Source organism: Spea bombifrons, chromosome 4 (genome assembly GCF_027358695.1).
Source record: "Spea bombifrons isolate aSpeBom1 chromosome 4, aSpeBom1.2.pri, whole genome shotgun sequence".
Taxonomy (NCBI): Eukaryota; Metazoa; Chordata; class Amphibia; order Anura; family Pelobatidae; genus Spea; species Spea bombifrons.
This window is the reverse complement of record NC_071090.1, coordinates 92,543,717-92,570,181: the sequence shown is the minus strand read 5'-3', so window position 1 is coordinate 92,570,181 and position 26,465 is coordinate 92,543,717. Positions and strand designations below refer to the sequence as shown.

At 40.9% G+C, this 26,465-nt stretch overlaps 2 protein-coding genes across 3 annotated transcripts in view; one reads left to right on the top strand and one right to left on the bottom strand.

Moving 5' to 3' along the window:
- DIS3L (DIS3 like exosome 3'-5' exoribonuclease) overlaps positions 1-26,465 on the bottom strand; it is a 114,224-nt gene that overhangs the window by 62,842 nt on the left and 24,917 nt on the right. The window lies entirely within an intron of this gene.
- Positions 9,663-26,465, top strand: part of MEGF11 (multiple EGF like domains 11) — a 106,638-nt gene continuing 89,835 nt past the window's right edge. Inside the window, exons 1-3 of one of the 2 annotated variants that reach the window (XM_053462327.1) lie at positions 9,663-9,778; positions 15,298-15,399; positions 16,938-17,038. In XM_053462327.1, coding sequence (XP_053318302.1) covers positions 9,663-9,778; positions 15,298-15,399; positions 16,938-17,038 — 319 coding nt within the window. Of the gene's footprint in view, positions 9,779-15,297; positions 15,400-16,937; positions 17,039-26,465 lie in introns of those variants that run through there. The other variant, XM_053462328.1, reaches the window with a different exon arrangement.

Here is a 26,465-nt window from a genome sequence, read left to right as displayed (position 1 = left end):
AGTACCTATGGGCAGAGAGGGTGACTGAATCTCCAATATATATGCCTTAGATAGATTTTATGAATGGTATTTACTGGGTATGCGCTGAATTCTTTCTTTGAGTAAAATAAATGACCTCATGGGAATAGTTATGATGTCATTAACTATAGGAATAATGTTCAATGGGATTTGGGTTTGAAACACAATTAACCATTAGACTTAAGAGAATTTCAGTTGACAATTTCAGAGACACAGATCTCAGTCAGAGGACTGTCCCCTTGAAACAACAACATTTTGGCCCTATCCTGATGTACAAAGCTGCTGAATTCCAGTCCACAAGGATACATGCACACCCGATTTGCTGGTAAATAAATATTTAGAAAATCACTTGGAGGGTGAGTGTTCATTAAATGTCTCAAAAGCGAATACAATTATGAATACAATTGTTAGCGTGTGTGACCATATGGTATTGTATGTGTGTTACTGTATAGCATTAGTGTGAATGAGTACTTCAGCATATAATGGTTAGAGTGTGTGTATATTGGTGTATGGTGTTGGCATACCTATGCATGAGCATATGATGTTAGTGTGTTAGTGTGTTACTGTACAACATTAATGTTCGGGGGCATATGGTGTTAGCATATGTGTGTTTGTTATTGTATGGTGTTAGAGTGTGTAAGTGTATGTTAGTGTGTGGTTAACATGAGTGTGTGTTATATTTAGGATTAGTGTGTGTGGTAGTTGTAGCAGAGGATCAGGAGAATATATGTAGTTATAGGTTTCTGGAGTTAGAGTAAGTCATGTATGCTTCTTCTGGAGTTCTTCAGGCCAGCTGCCAGGAGAGTTCCCAGGGATGGCAACCTCTCATAGCAGAGCCCTAAGATATTCTTTTGCTGGCCTGACTGGCTGGCCTTGTCATCTTTATGGAATAAAATAGCAGCTTTGCCTTTGCTTCCATAGGCTTATTATTGGCCATGAGCTACATCTTACTATTACCCATAAGATGCAGACAAGACCACAAATGGGACCCCTAACCTAGCACTGCAGACCTGGTTTAAGTAGACTGGACTGCTATGGCCTCCTAGATAGAGGTACTTATACCTGGGCTTCATGCTGAAATGATGGATCCAGCTACGTGGCTCCTGCTGCTCCCAGGCCTCTGCTATTTGATTTCTCCTAATGAAGTTTTCTTGGTTTTACTTTCATCTCGATCATTCTGTAACAAAGAAAATAGCTATTTTGCTGCCAGAGAGGTATGCAAAATTCTACGCGAACCCCTGGTGAATAATGGGCTAAGGCTCCAAACCTTCTGGAAGATGAACCCAGTAAAGTGGTTGTATGGGTAAAATAAATTATGGTTATTTAAGGGTATTAAACATGAGCGGGCATTAAAAGACAAACCGTTTTTCATCTCTCCCCATCACATGATGTTGTAAACTGAAGGCTATTGTTTTTTAAAGAGCCTGGGTGAATACATTTATAAATGGAGCAATTTCGTATTCAACCTAAGCTCCAGCTTAAATCGTCATTATGTGAACACGTACTGTGTCATCAGAAAACCGGTTTCTAACAAAAATATTGTCTAATGACGTTAAAAATTAAAACCTTACAGAATGATTGTTAATGTAATATTATCTGCCTGCATTATAAAAAAAAAATTAAAAAATACACGGATCTAAATGGCCTTATAGCCTCTGACTTTAAGTAAAGTTCGGGACCATTTGTTTATTCTACATGCATGAAAAAAAAATCAATGCTGGACACAAATTAGATATTAAAATAATAAATATAAGGCACTAAGCAGAAAATCGTAAAAAAAAAAAAAAAACGGGTTCCTAGAATTTGTTCAGTGCTTTCGATCAAATGGTGGAAAATACCCGATGAATGATATTGTTGTTAAAAACACGTTTGAAATAATTGAGTTGGTGTTATATGGTTGAGCGCTTTTACTGTGCTGGAGACGAGGCCGTAGTATCATCCCAGCCCGTGTCGCCACGTACAGCGCCGGCTCTCTTTATTCTGTGTGTTTGCTGACATCCCCTGCTCCATTAATCACTGGCTGCAATTTGTGTTAAACTGCTTAAATCCAAATAAAATACCTTGAATTTTATTATGCAAATGATAGGTTCTGTGTGGCTAATGTAGCAGATGAATACGGCGCACGTGACGGTAATAAAGCTTAATCTTGGATATAAAGGACAGGCATGGATCTAATTGGGTGCGAGGATTTACGGCGGGTAGCAAAAGGCCAGACAGGGTGGGTCACACTATTAGCTGTCATCATGCTCTGTTTCACCCGATGAATGCTTTGTCGGTGTCCTTTTACTACGACAAAAACATTTACTAGTTAGTGGAGGTTTATAGCGGTGTCCGTGCCAGGATTCATTAAGCCATGCATTGCAACATCTGCCCCTGTCTTGCGGGTGGGTGAGCCCCCCGCCAACAGGCAATAGGGCATCCAGTAAGGAGACCGAAGTTGGGGCAGACGATCCACATACAAGCACTTCTTTTGCCAACCCCTCTGGCAGTGAAAGGGTTTATAGCAGTGCACCAGTGCACAAGTAACATCTCGAGGGTTGCCCTTCTTCCTTGGTTTTAGAAACATAGAATTTGATGACAGAACCATTTGGCTGTTTTTTCACAGCAGGATAGTTATGTGCCTATTCCATGCATATTTAAGTTCCCCTACCACTGCTGGGAGACTGTTCCATTTACCTACCACTCTGTCAGTAAACTAAAAATTTCACTCCGGCACAGCAACCTTTAAGATGTATCTTTCATTTTTAGAGCTAGGCGAACTATACGTTAATAGTTTAGTACACTTAACTAAGGCTTTGCATATCCTGGGGCAAATTTGTGACGCTCGTACTTCTCCTATAGGGGGCAGATGTACACCTATGAACTTTAACAGGATGCTTAGGAAAATGCACCGGTATTGAGCATCAATGACTTTTAGACAGCCCTGAGTTGCCAGTTAGGGGTTAAATCACAGGGGTAAAACACCACACAGGTCAGCTATGGTGCAAATGATGAGACGCCACCCCGTATATTTTAAAGAAGGTACATTTAAACCCCATTGTACTGTATGGCGCGGTGTGTCGGGTTTCAGTGACCCGAGGCAGCCGGCAGCACCTCCCTCCGGAGCGGGGCTCTTGCTGATTCCTGTTACTCACTGTACTGAATCTTATAAATCTATTGATCTCCTTGTGTTAGTGACAGGACAAGCGTGCAAGGACAAAGTATCTTCTGGTGCTGCAGTGCCACGCGTTTCCCTGACAGGTTTAACCTCTTCCTGGACGTCAGCATGTTTATTGGGTTGTCGAGCTCAGTGTACTGGCTTGAATTCAGGCTGTTTATTGAATTATACGAGTGTTTGCTTGTATGGCGGGTTCTAATATATTCGTTAGTTTGAAGCTGATTAGAGGTAATGAGCATCTCCCACAGGATCCTATAAACAGAAGGAGCTGATCAGTCCTAGATTAACAGGCATTAATGGCCCCATAAACTGCTGCCTGCATCTCGTCTCTGGGTTCCCAGACAGTAACGGGATTAGCAAAGGACACGGGTCAGGGAAACTCAAAGGCACTGTAGCTGCTATCAACTACAACTCCCATTATGCAGCTTCTCTGGGAGCCCGAGCAAAGGCACCAATATGTTGCTGCGTGTGCGTGAATGACTTATACCGGTGCCCTTGTAGGTAGACTTTGCCTTCCCCTGTTAGATCCAGAGAAAGCAGTGGTTCCTAGACATGTGCCAATGGGCCGAAAATGTGTGCAAATCAAGAAGATGCGGAAGTGGATGTGGTTGGCAGAGAATGTAGGGAAACATTTAGAGAGCATGAGAGAGAGTGAATGAGACTCTGAGAGAGTGTGAATGAAAGGACCCCAAATGTCAGATGAAAATTCTGAGCTTTTGGCTTCGTTTTCATCCGATTCGTTGGGGTCTGGCTCCGTTTTCCAGAATTTGCCAGATTCAGAATATACAAGTCTAGCCGTACCCCTATAACAGTCATACAATAATACATTTTACCTTCTGAGAGTGTAAACGTGTGACATCAGCTGCTATCGACTATGACTCCATTAAGGCTGTTCTCAACAACAGGACAACCAGGGGATACCAAACCCTAATAAGTAAAGAGCAATTATATAGTGTATTATCAGTTATATCAATGATTGTTTCATGTAAGTGATAAATGCTAAATCAACCACAGACTGTAACTACCGTGAAACCTTTTAATATCTTATGGAAACTGATACAATTCATATACAAAATGAGGATAGGATAGTGGGATCTGTGTTCTTGGTTTCTTGGCCGGGCTGGGTGACAGACGTACTGTGTGCACAATATAAACTTCTAAAAGCCGAATAGATGAATCCCAAGAGCTCGTGCAGCCGTAAAGGTTTGTATACTCTAGAGTAATCCACTCATATTTCTATTATTTTTAAATGCCAAGATTTTCCCCCCGTTCCTCTGACATCTGTGGCTTGATGTCTCAGTACCTTCCATCCCCTGTGCGTAAGGCATCATACTGCTAGAGGTGACTAGTCTGAAAGGGTTAAACTATATTATATGTCCACCAGCATGAATGTGAGCGGGACCAGATGCCCAGCTAACTGGAGACACACTTCAAACTGCATCACACAGACCTGCTGTGATTGTAAGGCAGCCTTCAGTATACATTTTTGTAAATTCATACTTGGTTAGAAGGGAAATGTAGTCACCTTTATGTCCTAATGGAAATGCATGCTGTGAGAGCGCGGGTAAAGTTACCATTGTGTGGTCAAGATCAATATCTGCATAGATGGAAATGAAATTGTGTGGTCCAGAGACAAACCTCGTGCCTGAGCCACATTGACCGCACAGTTTGATTGTTTAGATCCAGTCCGGGGGAAACGATCTGAAAATCTAGAATCAGTATATAGAATCTGCAGAGTTCCAGTTATAGTCATCAATGGGAACATGTGGTCACCATGGACTATGTTCTCCTGTTCTTAATCTAGCCAATGTTCTTACAGTATGGTACAGAAAGCTGTGCATTTCCTTTTCTGTAGTCCGCTGACCCTAATTGGTCTCTTATTACCAATATAGTGTTCCAACCCTAATTCCACCAGCACGCATCTCCTGCTCGCAACACGCAAGCCATGTGTCTGTTGGTCTGTTTCGAATCCTGTGTATCTCTCTTCCCACGTCTCGGCTCTGCACCAACCTCATTACATTACCATCCATGGGGAAACCTATCATGTAATTCTCTTAATTAACATTACATGTCATTAGCAAGCCGCCAGCTTAATCTAATCAAGGGCATAGCAAAGTCTGGAGAGATTTGGAAGCAGAAATATAATATGTTAATTGTGTTATCGATTTGATGGCTTGGAAAATATCTTCAAGACTCTCACCTGCTGGGTCATTTGTTTCAATAAGATGGTTATGTTCTGCATCTGATATGGTCTGGAAGTTATACTTAGCACTGTGCAAGAGGCGTGCCTGGCAGAAACCCCCGGAGGTTAAAATGACATTGAATTTCCCCAAGAAACAGCAGAAGCTTTCAGTTTTTATTAAATATACTTTTCTCAAGTTGCTGGCATGTTGAGTAAGCTGAATGTAACATTTCCTTGTTACTGTGACTCTCTACTAGTTCTCACGCCAAAGAGGTTAAAATCAGTTTAACATGTAAGAGGTGTTAGTGGAGCTTAGGAAACTGGGGCAATGAAAGGTAATTAATGCAATTATCATTCGTTTATCCCATTAGTATAAAAAATGCAGCTGTTTAAAAAATGACGGAATCAGAGGCTAATCCATTAAGCCCAGGAATCACCGAGTACGCTTTGATCAGCCTGTAAGTGACAGCAGGTTTCAGTGGAGCTTTTTTTGGCTTTTTCCCATCCAGGGATGGAGGAATGAAAGCAAAGAACCCTAGAATTTGAGGTTAGGTCCCTTTGGGGAATTCGGTATGTTTTTCCCACTTAGAAAAATATTATAAAAAAAGTTGAAAGATCTTAGCGGGCAGATAATTGGAGAAAATCTTATCGTTGATAATTAACTATCTACGTTTCACAAATTGCTTTGGAAGAAGTGTGTTTCCCGTGGTGTTTTTGCGCTCCTTGACGCTACCATCCGTTATGAAGGTTCAAACCCCAGTGAGCTTCTGCTGTAGAATTGTATTGTGTGGATGTGATTTAAGAGAAAACATCCTGTTAGATTCTTCTGCAAGGCTTTCTTTCTGTGTATATACATCCAATTATTTTTTGACACTGCAATTTCCAGTTTTCGTTGAGTATTTTGTTCTACACCCTGTTTCTCCTTAGGCAAGTGGTTTAAATGTAAGGAAAGCTGAGATTGCAAATGGGTTCTGGACTAGGCATTGTTTGCACTCATATGGTACCGTAGCATGGACATCTATTGGAGACCTATTAATATTTAATCTTACACCCATAATCAAATGATTAGAGGTATATTCATCCCCTTGAATTGGAGAAATCACCCAACATTAGGTCTGAGATGAGCCCCCGGTTACTTCCATTTGAACAATGACCTCAAGTTGTGAGAAAGTCAGCAGCCCATAGCTGAGTGGAGCCCTTGGTTGTTTGGTAGATATGGGCTTCCGGTGGAATAGATCTTTACTCCTTGCCCCTAGTATGGTTTGTGCTACCAAATACTGAGGGTACTGAGATGTGACATCTATCAGATGTTATCTCCTAGGAGCTATATGGGAACGTTAATCTGACATAACTGAGACATTAGAATTATCGACCAATTGCTTCTTCATGATAGGATATTAGAAACCGTGTCTACGATTAGCACGTGAAAATATACAATGAAAGACAGCTCAGAGACATGGTGGACCCTTATTTTTTTAAGAAAAGTGTATCCTAGCACCATGGTTACACTATTGCCTTAAAAATACCATTTTCAGCACACATTTTAGGGTCTTTAAAATCTAGTATGCAAACTACCTAGAACTTTAATATCCTCCTTCTGTGTTCACGTGCTGCAGAGTTTCCTCTTACAAATAATGATTTCTCTGCTTAAAGGTTTGAGATATCTGGTAATAAAGATTTCAAGAAGCCCGAAGGGATACAATTCGTTCCACTCTTAAGACATTACATGACAATAGCAGCATGCCTGAAGTTTCAACTGTTCCGAATTCTAAAGGATGAGGCATTTGTATCAAGCGGACCGTGTTGATGGCCCAAAGGGCATTTTCTTCTTACAAGCTTCTGAAATGTTCCCTGAAGGCCCTAGTCTATTGTGTAAGATACGGAGGGTCATGATGGCAATACAGCCTACGAAGAGCCTCTGGCTTCATGGCTACAGAAAGCTCTCCAGTTTCCGTTCCTTTTAGAGACCCAATGCACACATTGGATACAAGACAGAAAGTCTTTTACCGTTGCACCTCATTAGTAGAATCAGGTCAGTTACATAAATGTGATAACATAAAATCATAAAACATCTAATGGAAAATCTCTTCCCATATGTGTATTTTAGAGACCTACATCATGAAGAAGATTTTTGGTTGAGCTTTCATTTTGTGTGACACTTCAAAACGGTGAACTCAAGCCTTTTTTGCCTGTTTTTCTGCATATTGTTCATAAGTGTGATAAAGTTAAGACCTAACAGAAGTTGTATTTGTACATACCTTAGTGACTAGTATAATATATAATTACAAGCCTTAAAGGTGTCCAGACATCCAGGTTATGCCCTGTAGATGTAGGCTAGACTAGCATCGTAAAAACAGTCGTCTTTATGCATATAAACCTTTTCTGTGTACTTGTGTGCTGAACCGCAGAATTGATATTATTCAGTAACAGACTAGATAACTGGAGGAAAATTATCTTCAGCATTTGTTTATTTAAACACAGGGCCAGTTGGGTTTAATCTAGTCGAATTCTCTGGTTTTCCCATCAGATGGAAATTAGTAGGGACCAAGTTGGGCTTTGTGTGTTTTTTATCTGAAAACTGGTCAGGACCAGTTGGGTCTAAACTAAGTTTTGGGTTCTCTTTCCTAAGAAAAATGGGAAGGAACAAATTCTGGTCCAACAGTTTACTGTCCAGTTTGCTGTCCTAACACTGTACTATAGAAAATGCATATTAAGATACTCTGTGAGTAAATTAATTTACATTTTTTTCAAAATGAAATCAATATAACACTTACCAGACACAGAAATGATTGCCATGCAGCAGAATTGGGCTTGTTTTTCGTTTATCCTAAATTTCTTCCCATTGATTGGCTGATTAACCAGCCAATCAGTGGCAAGAAATCAGTCTTTACACATGGGGTCTAAACTCTGACCAACCCCGCATTGGCCCGCAGTGTTCAGCAGAGCCAGAGCTGGAGCTGAGTGGAGCATCACATGCAGGGCATTTAGCTGGGGGATAGGGAAAGGGGCAAACGTCTTTGGGGGGATTCTGCAGGAAATCCCCCCAAATGTAAAAAGGGACCACAGACGCCCATCATAAACAGTAAGGTATATATCAATTTTATTTTCAGAAACAAGTCAGGACGCAAATGTCAGGAGGCATACATGGATTACATGTTTGAGGAAGGCAGACGACTCTCAGGCCCATAAACAAAGTTTTAAGAGATTCTACCCAGAAAATTTTCTCCAGAAAAATGTTATGGTCAGAATAAAAATAAATATTATTGCATCATAGTAGCTGGTTAAGTGGTTCTCTAATGCTATTGACATTCAGATGCCTGAATACTACAGTTGGCAATTACGTTTTCATACAGAAAGGTCGTCAGTACTGGGCAGAAAGACCACAGTCGATGCTTTACATCTTTGTTGCTTGGAGAAGAACTTTGTTTTTCTGTAGATCTACATAATTTAATGTTGATGTTTACATCCTTGATACATGATTTTTCATATTAATATAAGATCAGAATTATATAATTGGAAAGCTCTGGTGGCTGAAGATAATAAAAATAACCAAGCATTACAGCTTTATCTAATTTATGTAGTAAATGTGGTTAAAAGGAAAATCTCATGATTTCTTGACCTTTTGGGATTCCAGCAAAGAGGAATTATTGAATAGTTAAAGTGGCACCAATCAGGTGTTGGTAGGACACAAGGGATTGTTTGGCAGTTACAGAGTTAAGCCGTTCTTATGCTCAGAAACATTCTGACAAATGACATTTACATAAATATAGGTGATGTCCACCCTTTATGCCAAGATGACTTGTTACCGTTTGCCAATAAGCTGAACCTTTTAGACTAACGGCCATTGATTTTAGTGCTATGGTAAATCCATGTTTGAGGAGGTCCTGGTGCCACAATCTGTGTGTCAGGCGGTAGCTAAGGTTTTAATCAGGCGGATTGCCTTTCATTACGAGCCCGAAGCATCAGGAATGTTTAATGCCGGATATGCTAAACTAAGGAGTCGCGTTTATCGGCTTCCTAATTTCACTTAACAGCCCTGTTCTTATACCTAAAGGATACCTTTACTAATAAAATACACTGTATATATAATTTATCTATTTATATATATAAATATATATTTATATATTAATACTAATAATTACTATTATTATTACAAATACAATAAGTCTACGTTGTACATTAATTCTTATGGCAGATGCTTTTAGGCTACACACACCATCAATGTCATCTTCTGGCTATAACCCCTGATCCTATTTCTTTTGTCTGTCTCAATGTCTAATGATTTTCTCTTTTGCAGACTTCAGGATGAAGCTCTGTGCGGCTCTTCGATGGACGGTCAAGGTGTTTGTTTTGTGTCTCGTGCTGGGAACCGCGGTCCTGTTAAATCCTGAGGACCCCAATGTCTGCAGCCACTGGGAAAGGTAACTAGATGGAAGAGCCATGTCACGACCTTCATTAAAAACAATGTCCATCAAAATATAAACAGATTTTTGGGGAAAAAAGTTGCCTGTCCTGGGAGATTTGGGAAATCATGTAACTCACTTATTTAAGAAGCGATGTAAATTCACATATGTCATTTAATTTACCTTTGTAGAGCCTGTTAAATAATTTTAGTTCAATCATTTAGATTGCGAGTATAAAACATAATTTTGGAGTGAGTCAATGTCATATCAAGCGGAATCTGAATTTTACATGTTATAATATATTAACCCCTTCTGTCTGCATTCAGTTCTGGCTTTGTCCTTGACAGACAAATATTAGGATATTATAATTTTAACCTGAAGCAATTTAACATTCTAACACATTTTGTGGATTTGGAAAGTAAGCGATACAAGTTGCTTGGTAAAGAGCCCTAGGTACAGAGATAACCACCAGGTATCTCTCCTGAGAGTCCTAAGAGTTGTGATAAAACAACAGTTAGAGAGATGGCCCGAAGCAGAAATTGCTGTTTATATGTCTCTTGGAAAAAGCTTGTGTCGCCTTTTCATTACGCCGCTCTCCATGGTTCCGAACCATCTGCTCCAGAGACTCCGGAGGGAAGAACCTCGCGTGTCTGGATGCGCTCAATTAATGTTAACTGTTCGTTAAGGAAACTTAAGCGCAGCAAGTCTGCAAGAAGGACCAAGCTCGTCCTGTGTATACAACCTATTTAATTTAGTGAGATCTCCTGGATATCCTCTGACACGTTTATTGTGCATTATACAGAAAGAACTCAGCCCGTGCTGTGGTTGACTTTCTTTCACGTTTGATTCTGACCCAGAAGTAGAGAATGATCCTTCTAGTCTCCAAGACGCCTGTTGGCTGAAAGATAAAATAGCGAGTGATCCTGCTGTGGTTGCAGGTGCAGGGACCCTCATCGGGGGGGTTAAGTACAGATATGCCTCCCACACACCCACCATCTGCCACGCAAACTGCCACATGCTTTCTTTACTTTGATAGACAGCAGTTACTTGGGACTTGAGAGTCCTATGGGATCATTCTTTCCCGATCCAGGTATATATATGAATAATTGTATGATTTATCGAATCCATACGTATCTCACAGATATATGGGTCTTTGTCATTTCACCACACCTGTTCTAATGAGACAGAAATAACCATTTTTGAAGGTGATAAATCGTACATAATTGCAATAAGAGCTTCAGTGTTGTATATTTTTTGTCCAGTTACACGAACATCTTTCTCACATCCATTTATAGGTATTTTTTATTTTTTTTAATTTATGTTATTTACGCGCAGATTTTGTAGCATTATTGCAGGGAGAATACAAGTTAAAAAATAACATTAAAATGAACAAATATAAGACAATCATTTATATACGCCAAATGAATGGCCAAGTTTCTGATTGCTGTTGATAAATTCAAGCAGCTCTGTGTGTGTGGAAAAGGGAGATGAATGTCAGGCCAGGAAATTGATCAGATAATGCTGGCCTTGCCACAAGCTGCTACCAATGTCAGCTTCCATGAGCTTAATGCTGAAATTAAATCTCCCCAAAATAAAAAAGCACAATAGGTCGTTTGTAGGGATGGATGTGGTTCTATTTAAACACCGTGAGTGTTTCCCATTAAGAGCTTCTGCGTTCCATTTTCTTTAAGAGATAATTCTGATCAGCGACCACAATGGAAAACCAGTAAGATGACACTGTTTCAGAAGGTCTTCTCCAGAGTCATGTTCTCCACTTCACAAGAGGTGCTTAGAGACACCTACAGAGGAACAGCGAAATTGTGAAGAACATTTTAGAAGCTTTTCAGTACCATGGACAGTGGAGGCTTAATAACAGTCTGTGATCTTACCGGAGAATATTAATCATCTTTAGATCATTTTTATGCAGACCTTGGGGCATCTTTTACCAAGCCTGAGATCCTATATCAATCAATGTTACTAAATTCGACTGTCACTGCAATATTAAATCACGTCTTATTTACTGATCCCAAGGAACTGTTTTGTAAATGAGAACGGCTATTAAGTGACGTCGGAAAATAGAAACACTCACTTAAACATTCCCTGTTGCTCTGAGTGGATGACTTTAAATAGAAAGCCTGACATCACTGGACTTCCAACCTAGGAGATCATGATGGCTATATTAATGGCGCTGTGGGGACATCACATTCAATAGGAAACTGTCCGTTATTGCACATCTTCCCAAAGCCGCTAATAACAAAAATAGAAATAACATTATTTTATCTAGAATAATAATGACATTTATCAAGACTTGACCATTCACAGGAGCCAACTACACATAGTCCCTACATTTTATTTTGGTTGCCTACATGTATATTTTTTTATATCTGTAAGTGAACCCTGGGGAATCTTAAAAAAATCAGACTGGATTCCAAAAAAATTCTATGTGAATCCTAAACTCCATTGCTGCCCTCCAAAGGCCGTCTTCTCTTGGGCGATGCCTTTATCTTCCCATAGGAGAGGGTCAGTGACACTATGGATGATGGAGAGGATCAGATTTTTTGTTTAGCGCTTGGCGTTCACGCGTTGCTGGGCACATGAATTGTGATTTTTTTTCGCTCTGTAGAACGTCCGAGGACTGCAGTAGTGAACTAGTATATAATAGTAATATCTTTGTTAATAGTTTGTTATATTTCTCTTTTACTGAGGCAGAACTTGACATAAATGAAACCAATAAATTACCCTGAATGACCTTACCTTATAGTGTAAATAACACAGTTGCCAACATAGCACTCGATGGGTCATTTAGTATAACAAGAATAAAGCTGTACCGTGTTAGCCATAGAAAGAGAGAAAGCACATTTAGTAATGATGATACCTTTATGGGATAACTGACGTATAATGGATTGCAAGCTTTTAAGACTATCTAGGGCTCTTCGTCAGGCATATTGTTGTTCCATTAAAAACATACTAGTTAAAAGTTGTGAAGCACAAGTTGGAATTTCAAATTTTGTTAACCATTATGTATGAAGTTATACAAATTAGTTTTTTTTTTTTTGTGCGTTATGAGGAAAACCACAGTACCGATCACCGATATCTACACAACGTTCTAGTGATGTCCTCTAGCCTCCGGACACCCGCTTACTGGGTTTTTCTTGCTGTAGCCTTATCTCATTAGCTCTTCCTTTTTTCTTATTGACTATGATGCAATACCACAAATCCACTTCCTTTAAAACATTCACTAATCAAGAGTTTTCTGGCATCTGTTGTCCCTTTTCGCAGTAATTTAGTTTTAGTTTAATTGAGTGATTCATTGTAGCTTTGATTTGGCCAGAAGCGTTGTCCCTGCCCAGGTGAAATGCGAAATATCGCTCTCCACGCTGTGTTCCCTGCGTCTCGTGTGACACACAGACCTTTAGCTGTTATTATTGTCCATACTTTTTGTTTTAATAGCCTGGAGGTTGAAAGAATTACGTGTGAATTAATGGCGATTTACCCCGGTAAGATAGGATTCTTCTCCTTATGGTTTCAGTGGCTATGCTTGGATTCTCAATCTTAATAATTAAGTATTGTTATCTGCTATTGTTTTAATACCAATCACAATAAAAGCTATTTACTTTCTTGGTGGGATTTACGTTTACATCTCGCCTTGTTATTTATTGCAATAGTATAAACATAAAGCACAGGAAGCTGTCAGAGTCTCCTCTGATGTCATTGTTTTATGGTGCCTGTTTGAAAGCTTCTCTGTGCTCTGAAACAGAGTAGATGTTTGCGTTAATCATTAAAGTATAAAAACTCATCTATATGTTGTCTTTACATCTTTCAAATCGGTTCAGTTTAATTATTAGGGTGTTCAGGGGGAGGCACACATTTTCCATTGGTTTCTATGGAAATTGCACTATTGTTTACCACATTGCTTTTATACATTGTGACTTATGTTTTCGACGAGAACATTGATATGTTACATAATATAACTCCATGGCACAACTACATTGGAGTCTTTAGATGTGATACCTTTTAGATGAAGAAGAGACCTCTGAGGTCCCAAAAGCAAGGTGACTCTATGGCTTTTTGTATGTTAGCCCAATAAAAGGTACCATCTTTGACTACACTCCACAGCCTCGAATATCCATTTTTTGTATTGAGTACTGCCCTGGAGACCTTGCCCTCCATCTCCATATGAGAGCCCAGGGCCAGTGCCTTGGGGCCACACACAGGGAGGGGAGGGCTATCTGCAGGTTGGTGGGAAAAGGGCTCAGAAAGCTTGGAAATCCAGGCAGAGCAAAAACACATTTTAAATCTTCAGCAAGATACAACCATGGGAAAATAAACCCTCAATAAGGTTAGCAGGTTCTCTGGAACTTTGCCTCTTTCCTATATTATTCTTGTAGACCTAACATTTTTGTTAACCCCCCCCCCAAAAAAACTGTGCTTACAAGCAAAACACTGTCTGCAATTTAACCTGAAGAGTGTCCAGCAAAATGATACTTAAAAACATTCTTTACCCTATTATCATTTTCAATTTACTGCCATTTCATTTGTACCCTTGGATGTGAATGTGAAGCTTCTAAGAGGATGGACAGATGACCTTCAGGTTTCCATGTTAGTCCGTGCTCAAGGATCCAGTTGTATTGGCAGGAGGGTGTCTCGGCTGCTAGAATGGGTTGGGGGGTGTTTTGTGTCTTGTAACTTTTATTCCAATCACAAATGGAAGGTATTGATCTTGGGGAGAGCAGAGGCAGCGTGGCAGGCACCCAATCGAGGAGAAACGAAAATGAAATACCAGAATTGATTGGTTCCACTGACCAGGACGACTTCCTCACTTAGCTAGTAATATCTCTCACCGACAGGGCTTAGGGGTTAGGTCGGAGGGGCACACTTTAGTTGTATCGAGAAATATAAAATGACTTAGATTTCTGAATGTCATCGGGTTGTCCTTGACGCCAAAATAATGTCTGATATTCTACTGTGCAGAGAACAAACTGCTGCGAAAAAAGCCACGCAAGTCTTGTAGGAGATAAGATGTGGGAGCCCAGGGAGTTAATCCTGGAGAAGTGCAGCCTCCAAGCGCAGTGCAGGGAGAAAACGAACACGATCCGGGGTGGTGGGCAGGAGGCTGGACGTCGAATGAGATATCTGCATCTCACACCTGTTTATTTGAGACACAAAAACAACGAATTCCGAAAATTAGTAGAAAAATCAATAATTTTGTTAATATATATACAGTGGATATAAAAAGTCTACACACCCCTGTTAAAATGCCAGGTTCTTGTGATGTTAAATAATGAGACAAAGATAAATCACGTCAGAACTTTTTCCACCTTTAATGTGATCTGTAACGTGAACAATTCAATTGCAAAACAAACTGAAATCTTTGTTATTCACTAAGCAAACGTTGCTTGCTCCATGTTATGCGTGTCCAATAATGTGTTTTTGTCCCATTATGAATGCACTCATGAGCTAGTTTGGTAGCTTTATTACAATGATTATTATTGTTTGCCGTCACCGACATTTATTGACTGATTTTCTTTCTCTTTCAGTTATGCTGTCACAGTGCAGGAGTCCTATGCCCACCCCTTTGATCAGATATACTACACTCGGTGCACAGACATTCTAAACTGGTTCAAATGCACGAGGCACAGGTATAGTGGATTTTCTAGAATCTTTATGTTTTTATGTCTAAGAGATTTTAATGCGGTTTGTCACTTTTTCTTGGTGCATCCTACCTCTTACAGCAGCCAGGCACTTAGGGGTCTATTCACTAAAGGGAGAACTGTCAGGAGAGTTAGCGAAAGAGTTTTGGTTTCAACTTCTTGACTTCACTATTCATTATGAAGACCCATTCCCAATAAGCTTCTGCTGTAGGAAGAGCTTGGCTGGCCCTCCATAATGTACGGTTAAATTAGTGCTGGCCCTCTCATCAGCCAATAAATTATCCTTTACACAGGGCCAGTTCAGCCCTTCTAGTTGGAGAAACCTGTCAGTGCTGGCCCTTCATAATGAATAGTAAAGTGAGGGAGTTGAAACCACAACTCTCATGCAAACTCTTCTTCCAGCCCTCCTTTTAGTGAATTGACCCATTAGAAGTACCTGTTGCTTTACAGGAGGCTACCGTACCCATAATGCTTGCAATAAGAACTGTGCCTATGACGGCATTTTAGGGCATAATGTTTGGCTTTTTATTGTAGAAGAACATGGTGCCTGTGACGCTCCAACCCAACTGTGACATAGATTTATCACAATGTGACACCGGCTTGGTGATGACCGCAGTAAATCCGTCACTTGTGTTAGGAATAGACGTGAGATGTCTCTTCAGTAAATTACGTTTTTTCCAAAATTTTGTCCTTGTGGGCAGTAGATGTATGAGCTAAACATTTATTGCTCTGTTTTGTATTTGCTGATCAATACCAATGCTAAGCATTATTTTTATTTATTTAAGCATAGGTGTGTGTTTTCTTGAAGGTGGGTTTATGGGCATTTGATAGTTGAATCCATTTGATATTTAAATCAAATATATTTAGCTCGTTAGGAGTTTTGTTTTGCTTTGGAAGCCTGTGTCAGTTTGGTGGGAGTTTTAAGAGATCCTTAAAGGGAGAGTTGGCAGGAGAGTGGCGCTTTTAAGTACACTACCGTTCAAAAGTTTGGGGTCATTTAATGGTTTTCATGGATAATTAGGTAACTTATAGCTGTTTAACATAATTGCAAAAAAGGGCTTTATAATGATCAATTTAAATTTAAGCTCGGATTAGCGAACACAACGTGCCATTGGAACACAAGATACTGTACGCTTCTGTACGCCTATGAAGATATTCCATTACAGTTGTTTCCAGCTACAGTAGTCATTTATAACATTTACGTCTGTGGTGGATTTTATGTTCCCCAAACCCCAAACTTTTGAACGGTAGTGTACATCACTTCACCATTTGTGAAGGGCATAGTGTGCCCTGTATAATGCATAATTGAGTGGTTGAGGAGAAATCTTGCTTACTTGACTATACATTCACGGGGCCTGCCAAACTCTTCCCGCAGAAGAAGCTTATTGAGGACGGGCCTTCTTAATGTATAACAAAGTCAAGTAGCTGAAACACAAATCTACTGCAAATTCTCCATTTAGTGAATAAACCCCAACGAGGTGTAGTATTTTAAAGGATTCATATCTTATCCTCTTTCCTTCTACCAGAATAAGCTACAAGACAGCATATCGGAGAGGACTAAGGACCATGTACCGACGTCGATCTCAGTGCTGCCCCGGATACTATGAGAGTGGAGACTTCTGTGTCCGTACGTATCAGTCTATACATCTCTTTGTTTCTGGCCCACTGTTTCATATATTTTATTGTATATGTATATCTATCTCAAGGTTTCATGAGAAAATTAGAGCTTGTTCCCATGGAGACTGTTACATTTGGATATTCTACTAAATGTCCAGGAATTAATAGTTGGATTCTCTTCTTCTAATTGGCACATACTGATTGCCATTATCACTGCATCATAAATTATTATGTTTTATCTTCATGAGATCTATTCACTAAGAAGTTGACCCTTACCTTGACTGTTCAGAATAAGATATTTTTTCTTGAATGCCAAGGAGGTAGAGTTTAAAGTTTATCTTTAATAAGCTAACTCCCTCTATCCCTCAGGATAGGGAATGAATGGATGTGGAAAGCTCCATGTGGGGTGGGCTCCATGCTTCTCCAAAGTGTTAAAGACAAATGACTTCTCTACAAACCCAGAAGTCATTTTATTGTAGTTTAAACCCCCATCCTGATGGGCACGGGATGGAGATCTAAGTTGACGTGAAATAGTATTCTGATAAATGGGAACCTCATTGGTTGCTAGCTGACCTACTTAAATATACTTTACAAAACAATTCCCGAAATACTTGACTGCCCTAAGAATTACCCAGTTAGTTACCTAAAGCAGAACCATTTCCAGTATTCTCAGCCAAGCTCTCTCTTGCTGGTGGACGTCGGAGAGGTATTTCAGCAGCAGCTGCTTGCTTGCCTTTTGGCCAACCATGGCTTCGTCAAATAATAAATAGACCATCCCAATCTCAAACAGTCCAAGCCATAGTGTGCCTTCACTAATTCTTTAAATAAACCATACTCCAAATTGCAGTCATGACTACCATGAATATTTCTGTTGCAACGATAAGCAATGTTGCTGAACACAGCAGGGCTGTAATCATTACCAAGCTTAGAAATTCTCAATATGCATCCTAACAAAACCTGTTTCAAGAAATATAAGTAGGGGTTATTAAGCAGAGGTAAACCCCACTTTGTCATTATCAGCTGTGTAAAATTATGATTCTTAAGACAAAATCGTGTAATAGAGCGGAGGCAGGATACAGGAGGTGAGCGCAGGTCCCCAGCAGGAGAAGAGGCGGCCTGGGATCGGCATCGGGCTGCCTGTGCCAATCCCCTTCGAATAACACAGGGAAGGTAGGAGCTTCTCTGATTGGTTTGCGGATCCCCATAGGATAATATGGGAGGAGCAGCTGCCCCTCGATCTCCTTCCCCAGGAGAGGAGAGGTGATTCTCCTAGGAGCCACCTTATACCTTATATCTCTGTTCATTTTGTGACACTGTGCAGCCCCAGGGAGATGTTTTGTCCACATTCTATGCACAAATGACGTGTAAATTGTGTGTATGGGTCCCTGGGGTGGATAATTTGAAGAGTAGGGCAGGCTCCAACTCCAGGGTTGTGACAGACTGGAAGTCCATACTAGATTTCCAAAGTCCAGTCCAGGACCTCGACGAAGCCTTCATTATGTGCAGGAAGTGGGCATTTAAAGTCTTGGAAAGCTCACAATCGGAGAGATGGTTGAGGGGAGAGGAGGTTCCTCTGTGCTCCCAGGACAAGGAGAGTCCCTGGAGACAAACCCCTGAGCCCAGTGTGACATTATCTGAGTGGACCTGTGCATTTTGTCTGGGGCAGGTTTTCCAGAACCTGGCTTAGCTGGGTCTGGTGGGGAAGTCAGTGAGTAGTTGAGCTAGCCAGCCTGGGCCAGCAAAGTATAAGGCAGACAGGGCTCAAATTGGGAGCTAGGCTTTTTTCATGATTTGTCACGCGCGCCGCTGTACCTACCTCTGTCGCCAGGGCTGCCTCGCCTGGTCCCGACTCCTCCATCGCTGCGGTTCCCGCCGTGCGCACACGGCGGTGTCGCGGTCCCGCATCTTCCACCTCTGCTGGGACCGCGTCTGCTTGCCGTGGGCGCGTCGGTGCGTCTCCCTCGCGTACCGAGGGGGACGCGGTTATGACGCGGCGCAGGTCCGCATCGGGCGTACCGCTGCGTACGCGGCGTACGCAATCTACGCAGCGTACGCAATCTATGCAGCGTACGCAATCTATGCAGCGTACTCAGCCTGTGCAGCGTACGCGGCGTACGCAACGTACGTAGCGTACGCTACACAGCTGTTTGCAATCACTCACCTATTTAAACGCCACTTTTCTCTCCTGTCTTCACCCGTTCAAAGTGTAATACTTTTTGGGTGTGCTGATTGCGTTATATTATCTTGAATTCCTTGTGTACCGACCTTTGCCTGTTTTTTGACTACGATTCTCGCTACCTGCCTACGACCTCGGATCTGTTTACCTGTTTTGCTCCTATTCTGCCTGCCTCGACCTCGGATACGTTTGACCTCGCTGCCTGCCTTTGCCCTTTTGATTACGGACTGTATACTGGACTTCTCTACAGTGCTTATCTGCATAGTAGGATCCTTCCTCTCTCCCTGACCCCGTGACATGATTTTGTTTTAGGGTGTTTAATTTGTGCACTTCTAAATAAAACACAGCTTGCTGCGAACTAGTGTTCCTGCGTCTTATTGCCCCAGAGGACTGTACTTATAATCCCTCAAAGTGACATTGGTGGGCCTTGGCCTCCTCTCCCCTCAACCATCTCTCCGATTGTGAGCCATAACAGGGCTTTGTCACAATCAGTTAATTTGTTCTGATGCCTACTATAAAATGATTACTTGTATGGCTTCACACAATACAAGTAGCTGCCTAGCTGATGTCAAGTGCCCAATATAACCTACTCTAATACTTCCCAAAAGTGTTACTATTAATGCTCCTGAGTACTTCTGCCTGGGTTCTTCAAAGGATTGCTCTTGAAGGACCTGATCATGATGGCCAGCGCTCCCCATTAAAGACCTTGGTTTCTGTAACATTGTTAAAGTCTTAAACGTGTACGGAAGCAGAGGTGTGGAAGAGATACAGTCGCGTGCGTCTTATTCTAGGGTAATGTATCTTCCTGGATCTCCTTGCCAGATCACTTTGAGACATGGTGCATAGAGCACTTAATGTGCTCTTAAAGTACTTGGAGCTGAATTTATGAAGATAGGCGTAAAAATAGCAGCTGCTAAAAATTCCACGTATCCAAAGTGAAATATCATGAGTTACAGTAATGTGTACTAATCCCTTTAGAGAAGAGAGAATATTATGCTACCTCTTTCAGCAGTACTGTTGGATAAATATTTGTTCGGAGGGCATTAAACTCCATATACTGGGCCCTAAATGAGAGGTGTGATTTGTTTAATAGAGAAAGAAAGGTACTACTGCTAAATAAAAATCACAGAAATATAAAGACCCATTGACCCCGTCTAGTCTGCCCATTTTTGCTAAAGTGAAGACTCAACCATTAATCAGTTCTTGGTCTCGTCTTAGATTCCGGATCGCTTTATGCCTACCCCCATGCATGTTTACATTCCCTCACTGTATTAGCCATTACCACCTCTGTTGAGAGGCTGTTCTGGTTATCTAGCACCCTCGGTGCCTCCTGTGAGATGCATATGCAGTATAATAACCCGAGAAGGAAAATCCGGTGTCCTAGAGGAGTGTATGCTATTCCTTCAAAGCAAAACCTCTTTTTTATTATCTTTCTATGTGTTTCTGTTTCACAGTAAATGAAGAAATAGTCTCAATATATATATATATATATATATATATATATATATATATATATGTGCACTTCCAGGTTGCTGGATTACTAATTAGAATTAGCTTTTTTATTTATTTTTTTATCTTGGACTGGCTATTTTTTTTAAATAGAGCAGGATATGTACGGTTTCTCTTCTATATAACACACTGCTGGTTCTCTCTTTTATTACTTTTTCCACCGCGGGGTTACTGCTAAAAATAACCGATGTTCGCAACTAAAGTTAACCTTTTTAAGTCATTTTCATTGACACGCTGCCTAATTTTTGTAAGTTTTGTTCCGTATCACAGTCCAGTAGGAAATAACCAGCATTCAGGATCCAAGACATAGAAGAGATAGATGATGACTGCGTCGTTCAAACTTTTCCGGGGTTTTCAAGGCTGTTGTTCTTTTTTTATGAAGAGCTCAGTTATGTAACCCTTTTAGTGCCAGAGGCATGTATACCTCATTACCCATCTATCACTAAAATATCGATTGCGATATCAGGAAGCAGAGTATTAATATTTTCTATTCTACACCGCTGTGATCATATATAAGACTCTCAATGGGTACTTTTATGGTTGATAGCCCTGCTTGAATGCAGGTGACTCAAGTGTATATTGACAAGTCAAGGTTCCCATGAGGACTGATATCAGAGCCATTTGGTTACCACAGAGGGCCTTCATGATGAGACATTGACGGGTTAATATTTCATCAGTCCCGGGGTTGGCTCATTTAGAAAGTTCCCAGGCATGAACAGAACTATAACGTGACTTTAAACAAAGAACCCAACCATGTGTTGGAACTCATTAGTTTCTATATGCCGTTGTGTTATAAAGGGGTCCCTTAGGTCATTTCTTTAAAGGGAAGGACGATAGCGGCGTATATATATATATATATAATATATATATATATTAATCTAGGGACCCCTTTAAGAATCTCTTTGGAAATGTGTGTTGTAATGCTTTTAAAGGCTCAAATGTTTTTGGGGTGTTAAGCTTTTTGCCCCAGCTCCAGGACCCTCAGCATTCTGGTCCAACAGTGTCATCGAAGACACAACTTACTAACTTCTCTCCGAGTGATCGCGTCACCCGTATCTGTGATGGGAAGTTTACTTGGGGCGGGGAGCGTTTGTGGATTATTGCTTGCTTTTTTTTTTTTCGCTGCCCCTTCTCTGTGCAGAAGGTTTAGAGCGTCGTGTCCCCCCCCCCCCCGGCTTTCTTCCTAACAGCGGGCCATGCTTCGAAACCTACATTAAAGACCCCGCTTTTGTGCAGGTCTTGTATGAATCAGCTCGCTAGATTCACTCGCTGCTCTGAAAACACAATCAAGATACTCAGCGGGTCCTTTGTTTGTCTCCCCCTTGAGCTCCATTAAGTGAAGAATTCCCTGTAAGCGCGTGTCAGAGGCAGAAAGTGGCTCATTTACTAAATGTAAGGCTGTTTTGTTGGAGGGGAGTATGTGCTTTTGTGCACAGCCTTCCTCTAAATCTTGTTTCTCTACAATAGAGCCATATAATGCATCCACAGGCAGAGTCTCCCTGCGGTCTTTGAAGTGGCAGACATCCAGATCAGGGGGGGGGTTATAAAGTGCAGCTCGTTCTCTCCTTTCAGGGTGCTTGCGCATGTGGGGAAGTAAGCACTCACATCTCCCACACACCTGCACAATTCTCGCAGCGGCTTACTGTCAAACATTGCCACAGAGATACAAATAAGAAGTGCCGGGAGGCTAATGCTAAATGTGACACCCTTTGAAGTGGTTAAAAGTTTGGTTTTGTGCGGGTATTGTTAATCCTTTAGCTCTCGGTGGTTGGTAATGCACTGGCTTGCAGGTCTCCGTGGCCGGGACCGGTTTAGGATTAGCAGGGGCGCTGCCAGCTGGGCACTTGTGAGGTAGGATAAAAGATGCCACTCCTGTGTAACCTTACTGGGTAGGAGCTGGCATGATTAGATTGCAAGCTCTGTGAGCCAGGGCTTTGTATCTGCAAATCTGACGCGGACGCCAGGGCAGAAGCTGATTGAGCAGCTCTTCTCTTAAATCAGGCCCTGTATCCTGTTTTCTCTAAACAATTAAACAATTAAGATATCTGGACGTTAAGCTGAGTAGTCATGGCCAAGTGGTTTAAGTGATGGACAAAATCTATTGGGTTTTTCTTAGATGTAATGTAAGTTGTATTTGACTGAGAGGGTAGTAGATGAGTGGAACAGCCTCCCGGCACAAGTGATGGAGTAAAGAAAGTTAAACGGGCATGGTATAGCCATATGAGTATCTTGAATCTAAGGTTAGATCAAGCACTGATTAACCGTTTTCATGCCGATTTATCCCCCATAATGCATGAAGAAACTATCATTTGAGTCCAGTGCAGTCTGCAACTTGGTAAGGGCAGCTCCATTGCAACTGTCTGGAAAACTGGGGTGCAGGGGTCTGTAGTAGCGAGTGCTGAAGAACAGATCTTAGTACCCGCCGTTCTTTGCCCAGATGAACAGCAGCCCCGTTTTTTCTCCCCGTAGATGATTTAAATAAGACTTGGCCAATATATATTTTAATTCGCTTCCTATGCACCACTTCGTTCTTTCTAATTATTGCAAATGGATTTATGTCACTGGGAGAGGAATGGCCGCCTCTAGAGAAATGCGACACAGATCATTGTTCATTAAGCAGTTCCCAGTATTTTATATTATCTCTTTTAATTCCGTGCGCATTTATTTGTGCCGTTGTGGAAGGCTCTATGCAGAGGCCAGCAGTTTTTGCCTTGATGAATGAAAATAAGCGTAAGCCTTGGCTGGACAGAGACCGATGTAAATATAGTGGCTTAGTGGTGGGGAGACCCCGAGAAAGACATAGACAGCCTGCAAGACCCTATCACATCTGCACTCTCCAAAAAGAGATAGCATGGATAGCGTTTGGTAGGATGGGTGGGTTTGTGGTGGTGGGACCAAAAGTGCTTTTACACAACGGACAAAATTACTCCTAAGCAGGAACCTTTCATCTTAGTTGCCTCTCTGGCTGCTCTGCAGTACCAGCCGAAGCAGATGGGCTACAATACCTAAAGAGTTGTCAAAGCCTTCACTGTACACAATTGCATGGTCCAGTGACATCACACATGTGCAGCGCGTACACTAATGATGTCACTGTCAGGATGACCTCGGATGCCCTTGTTTTCAGCCTGGATTGTCATATTTAAATATATTAAACTTCACCCATCCATTGACACTTAGTTCTCCTTTGCCTGGGACATACATGATGGTTAGGAGAGTCATCTCTTAATAAATAGCTTTTACTGCATACACGGGGCTGTATTGTTGTTCGTTTAGAGTACTGAATGTGCCCGCATTGAGTGCTGTGTAACCTGCACATTCGCGTTGTGCATAGAACCTCGTGATTATTGGCATTGTACAGAGATCAGCACGTCTCCATATTATACGGCTAGCGGGTTGTAAGCATATGTACCACACGCAGAATGACATGGATCTCCCAACGCACATAGCGCTAGCTCTTTTACTGCAGTTCTGTGTTCTCTCCTCTGTGTGTATTCACACTAATGGTCCTACTGATCAAAAGGCAGCTCATTCCCTTCCCCCACCCACACCGTGATTCTATCTGCACACCCCGATGACCCCCTTGAAACCTGTCACTATTTGGCTGGTCACATTAAGAGCCGGTCAAAATGTCCATTTTGCTTCCCCCTTTTATTATTTAAATAAAAGAAGTCGTGAGTGGTTTTGAACAGTAAAAGAAAAATCAATAGTTGTACTCAGTGTGACTCTTTATAGCTGCGGATGGAAATGTGCTTATTTCTACCTGTCTGCATGCAGCGGAAGGCCAGAGTTTTATTCATATGGAATTGCATGGGCATTTTGCCCTTTGTACAAGGGTAACTCTTTCAACCAGAAATATTTTACTTGGAAGTCCATGCGGCGCTTAAAGGGTTTACATCCAACAGGTTGCCATAAATGAAAGGTAATTGCTTAACCTTGGTTCTATTGAGCCATATAAAACAATGTCATGAAGACACTTTGGAGTCTATTACAACATTATGTATATAAATCTAGATATGTGTGTATATATATGTGTGTATATATATGTGTGTATATATATAGATATAGATATATGTGTATATATACTTGTTTATATATATATATATATATATATATATAACTTTTTTACCCTGTGTTATTTAGCAGATAATAGATTGGTGGCAGATGTTTAATATTCCATTTGCAGCAGTTACAATTATAGCTTTAGCCCTTGATACGGTATAATAGAGTATATGCTCCATAGACTCCATGTTTATACATAATGCATCCTGTATATTCGTTGTATTCTCTTGTATTTGGGATCACCCAGACTCAGGGTTATTCGGTTCACAGCTGCATAGCCGATGCTCCCCATTCACCGCAGGGCCGGTCAAGCCGTATTACAGCAGAAATGCCGGTGACGATCATTAGCCACTGAAATCCATTGAACGCAGAGATAAGTAGATTATGCTGACTATGGATCGTCACTGTTTTTTTAATTCGGATAGCAGGAGGTTTCATTTGGGCCAAAGACTCGGTGTATTACGGTATATTACATTTAAAAGTACAATTAGATATATTTGTGCTCATTTGCCAAGCCCAATGTGGTGAAATCCACCGGAAAGCAGTGAAAAAGAAAATATTTTATCAAGTTCCTGTTGTCTAATAATACACACAATGGAGTTTAATAAAAGAGGGAACAGAGTAATTGGGGTTAGTGTCATTACTGTCCTTATTCCGATTAACACATGAAAGAAGATGAGAAAGTTAGAAATACCTCCTCACATTTCAAACGGCCTCAGTGACACATTTAACCCCTTAATGACAAAGCCCGTACATGTACGGGCTCAAAATGCATTGTTTTCAATGGGTTTAGGGACCGCCCATTGTCCTTAAGGGGTTAAATTACGATCATTCATTCAGTATTAAGCATAAAGAATTTCATTTGTTAACATTTATAGCATGTATTATATTTTGCAAGTAGAATATTTTTGAAAAAGTAATTTACTGGAATCTGGCAAATCCTGGCAAAACCAGTATCTATTATTTTAGTTGTCGGTGATCTGCTTTCAATGAAAGTACCCCAAAAATACACAGGAACAGCTTAATTCTAAAGGGTTCTAAATACATATACGTTGTTTAGTTTAACCTTTTACCATAATTACACGTGTTTATAACATTATTTACTGTGCTGACCCATGAAACGTATCAACTGACAAAGTGCCAATGCGCGTTATTGAAACATATGTTCTCGTTCTCTCATTCAATATTATGACACAAGCAGAAAAACATAATGATCTGTTTTGTTTTTTTCCGCCATAGATGTGTCATGTTAAACAGATGAGTTCTCATCCCGTAGTATGTGCCGTCAATGAGCGTTAGCATTGATTGGAATGTTCTATCCGCTTGGAACAAAGCCAGAGTGCTTTACTCAAATGATTCATTGATGCAGAACACTTGTTTAAAGAAGAATGCTTTAAAATCTATGGGTACTTTAATATGTATTTTTCAAAATTTTAAAAATAAAACTAGAAGCTGCAGTCCTGTTGCTGCAGCTGCCCTCTTCCTGACATTTCTTGCCATGTGGAGGGAGATGTAGTCGGCCAAACACATCTCCTGCATGCAAAATATCTGGGGAGAAGGGCAAATGCATGTGGGGGGGATTCTGTAGATTCTGTTGATCCCCCCCATGCATTTGCAACACCACAAACGTTGTGGTGTTGCTACTAGTACATGCATCCAAGTGTGTATGACCGCTGGAGCGTCAATTTGCCAT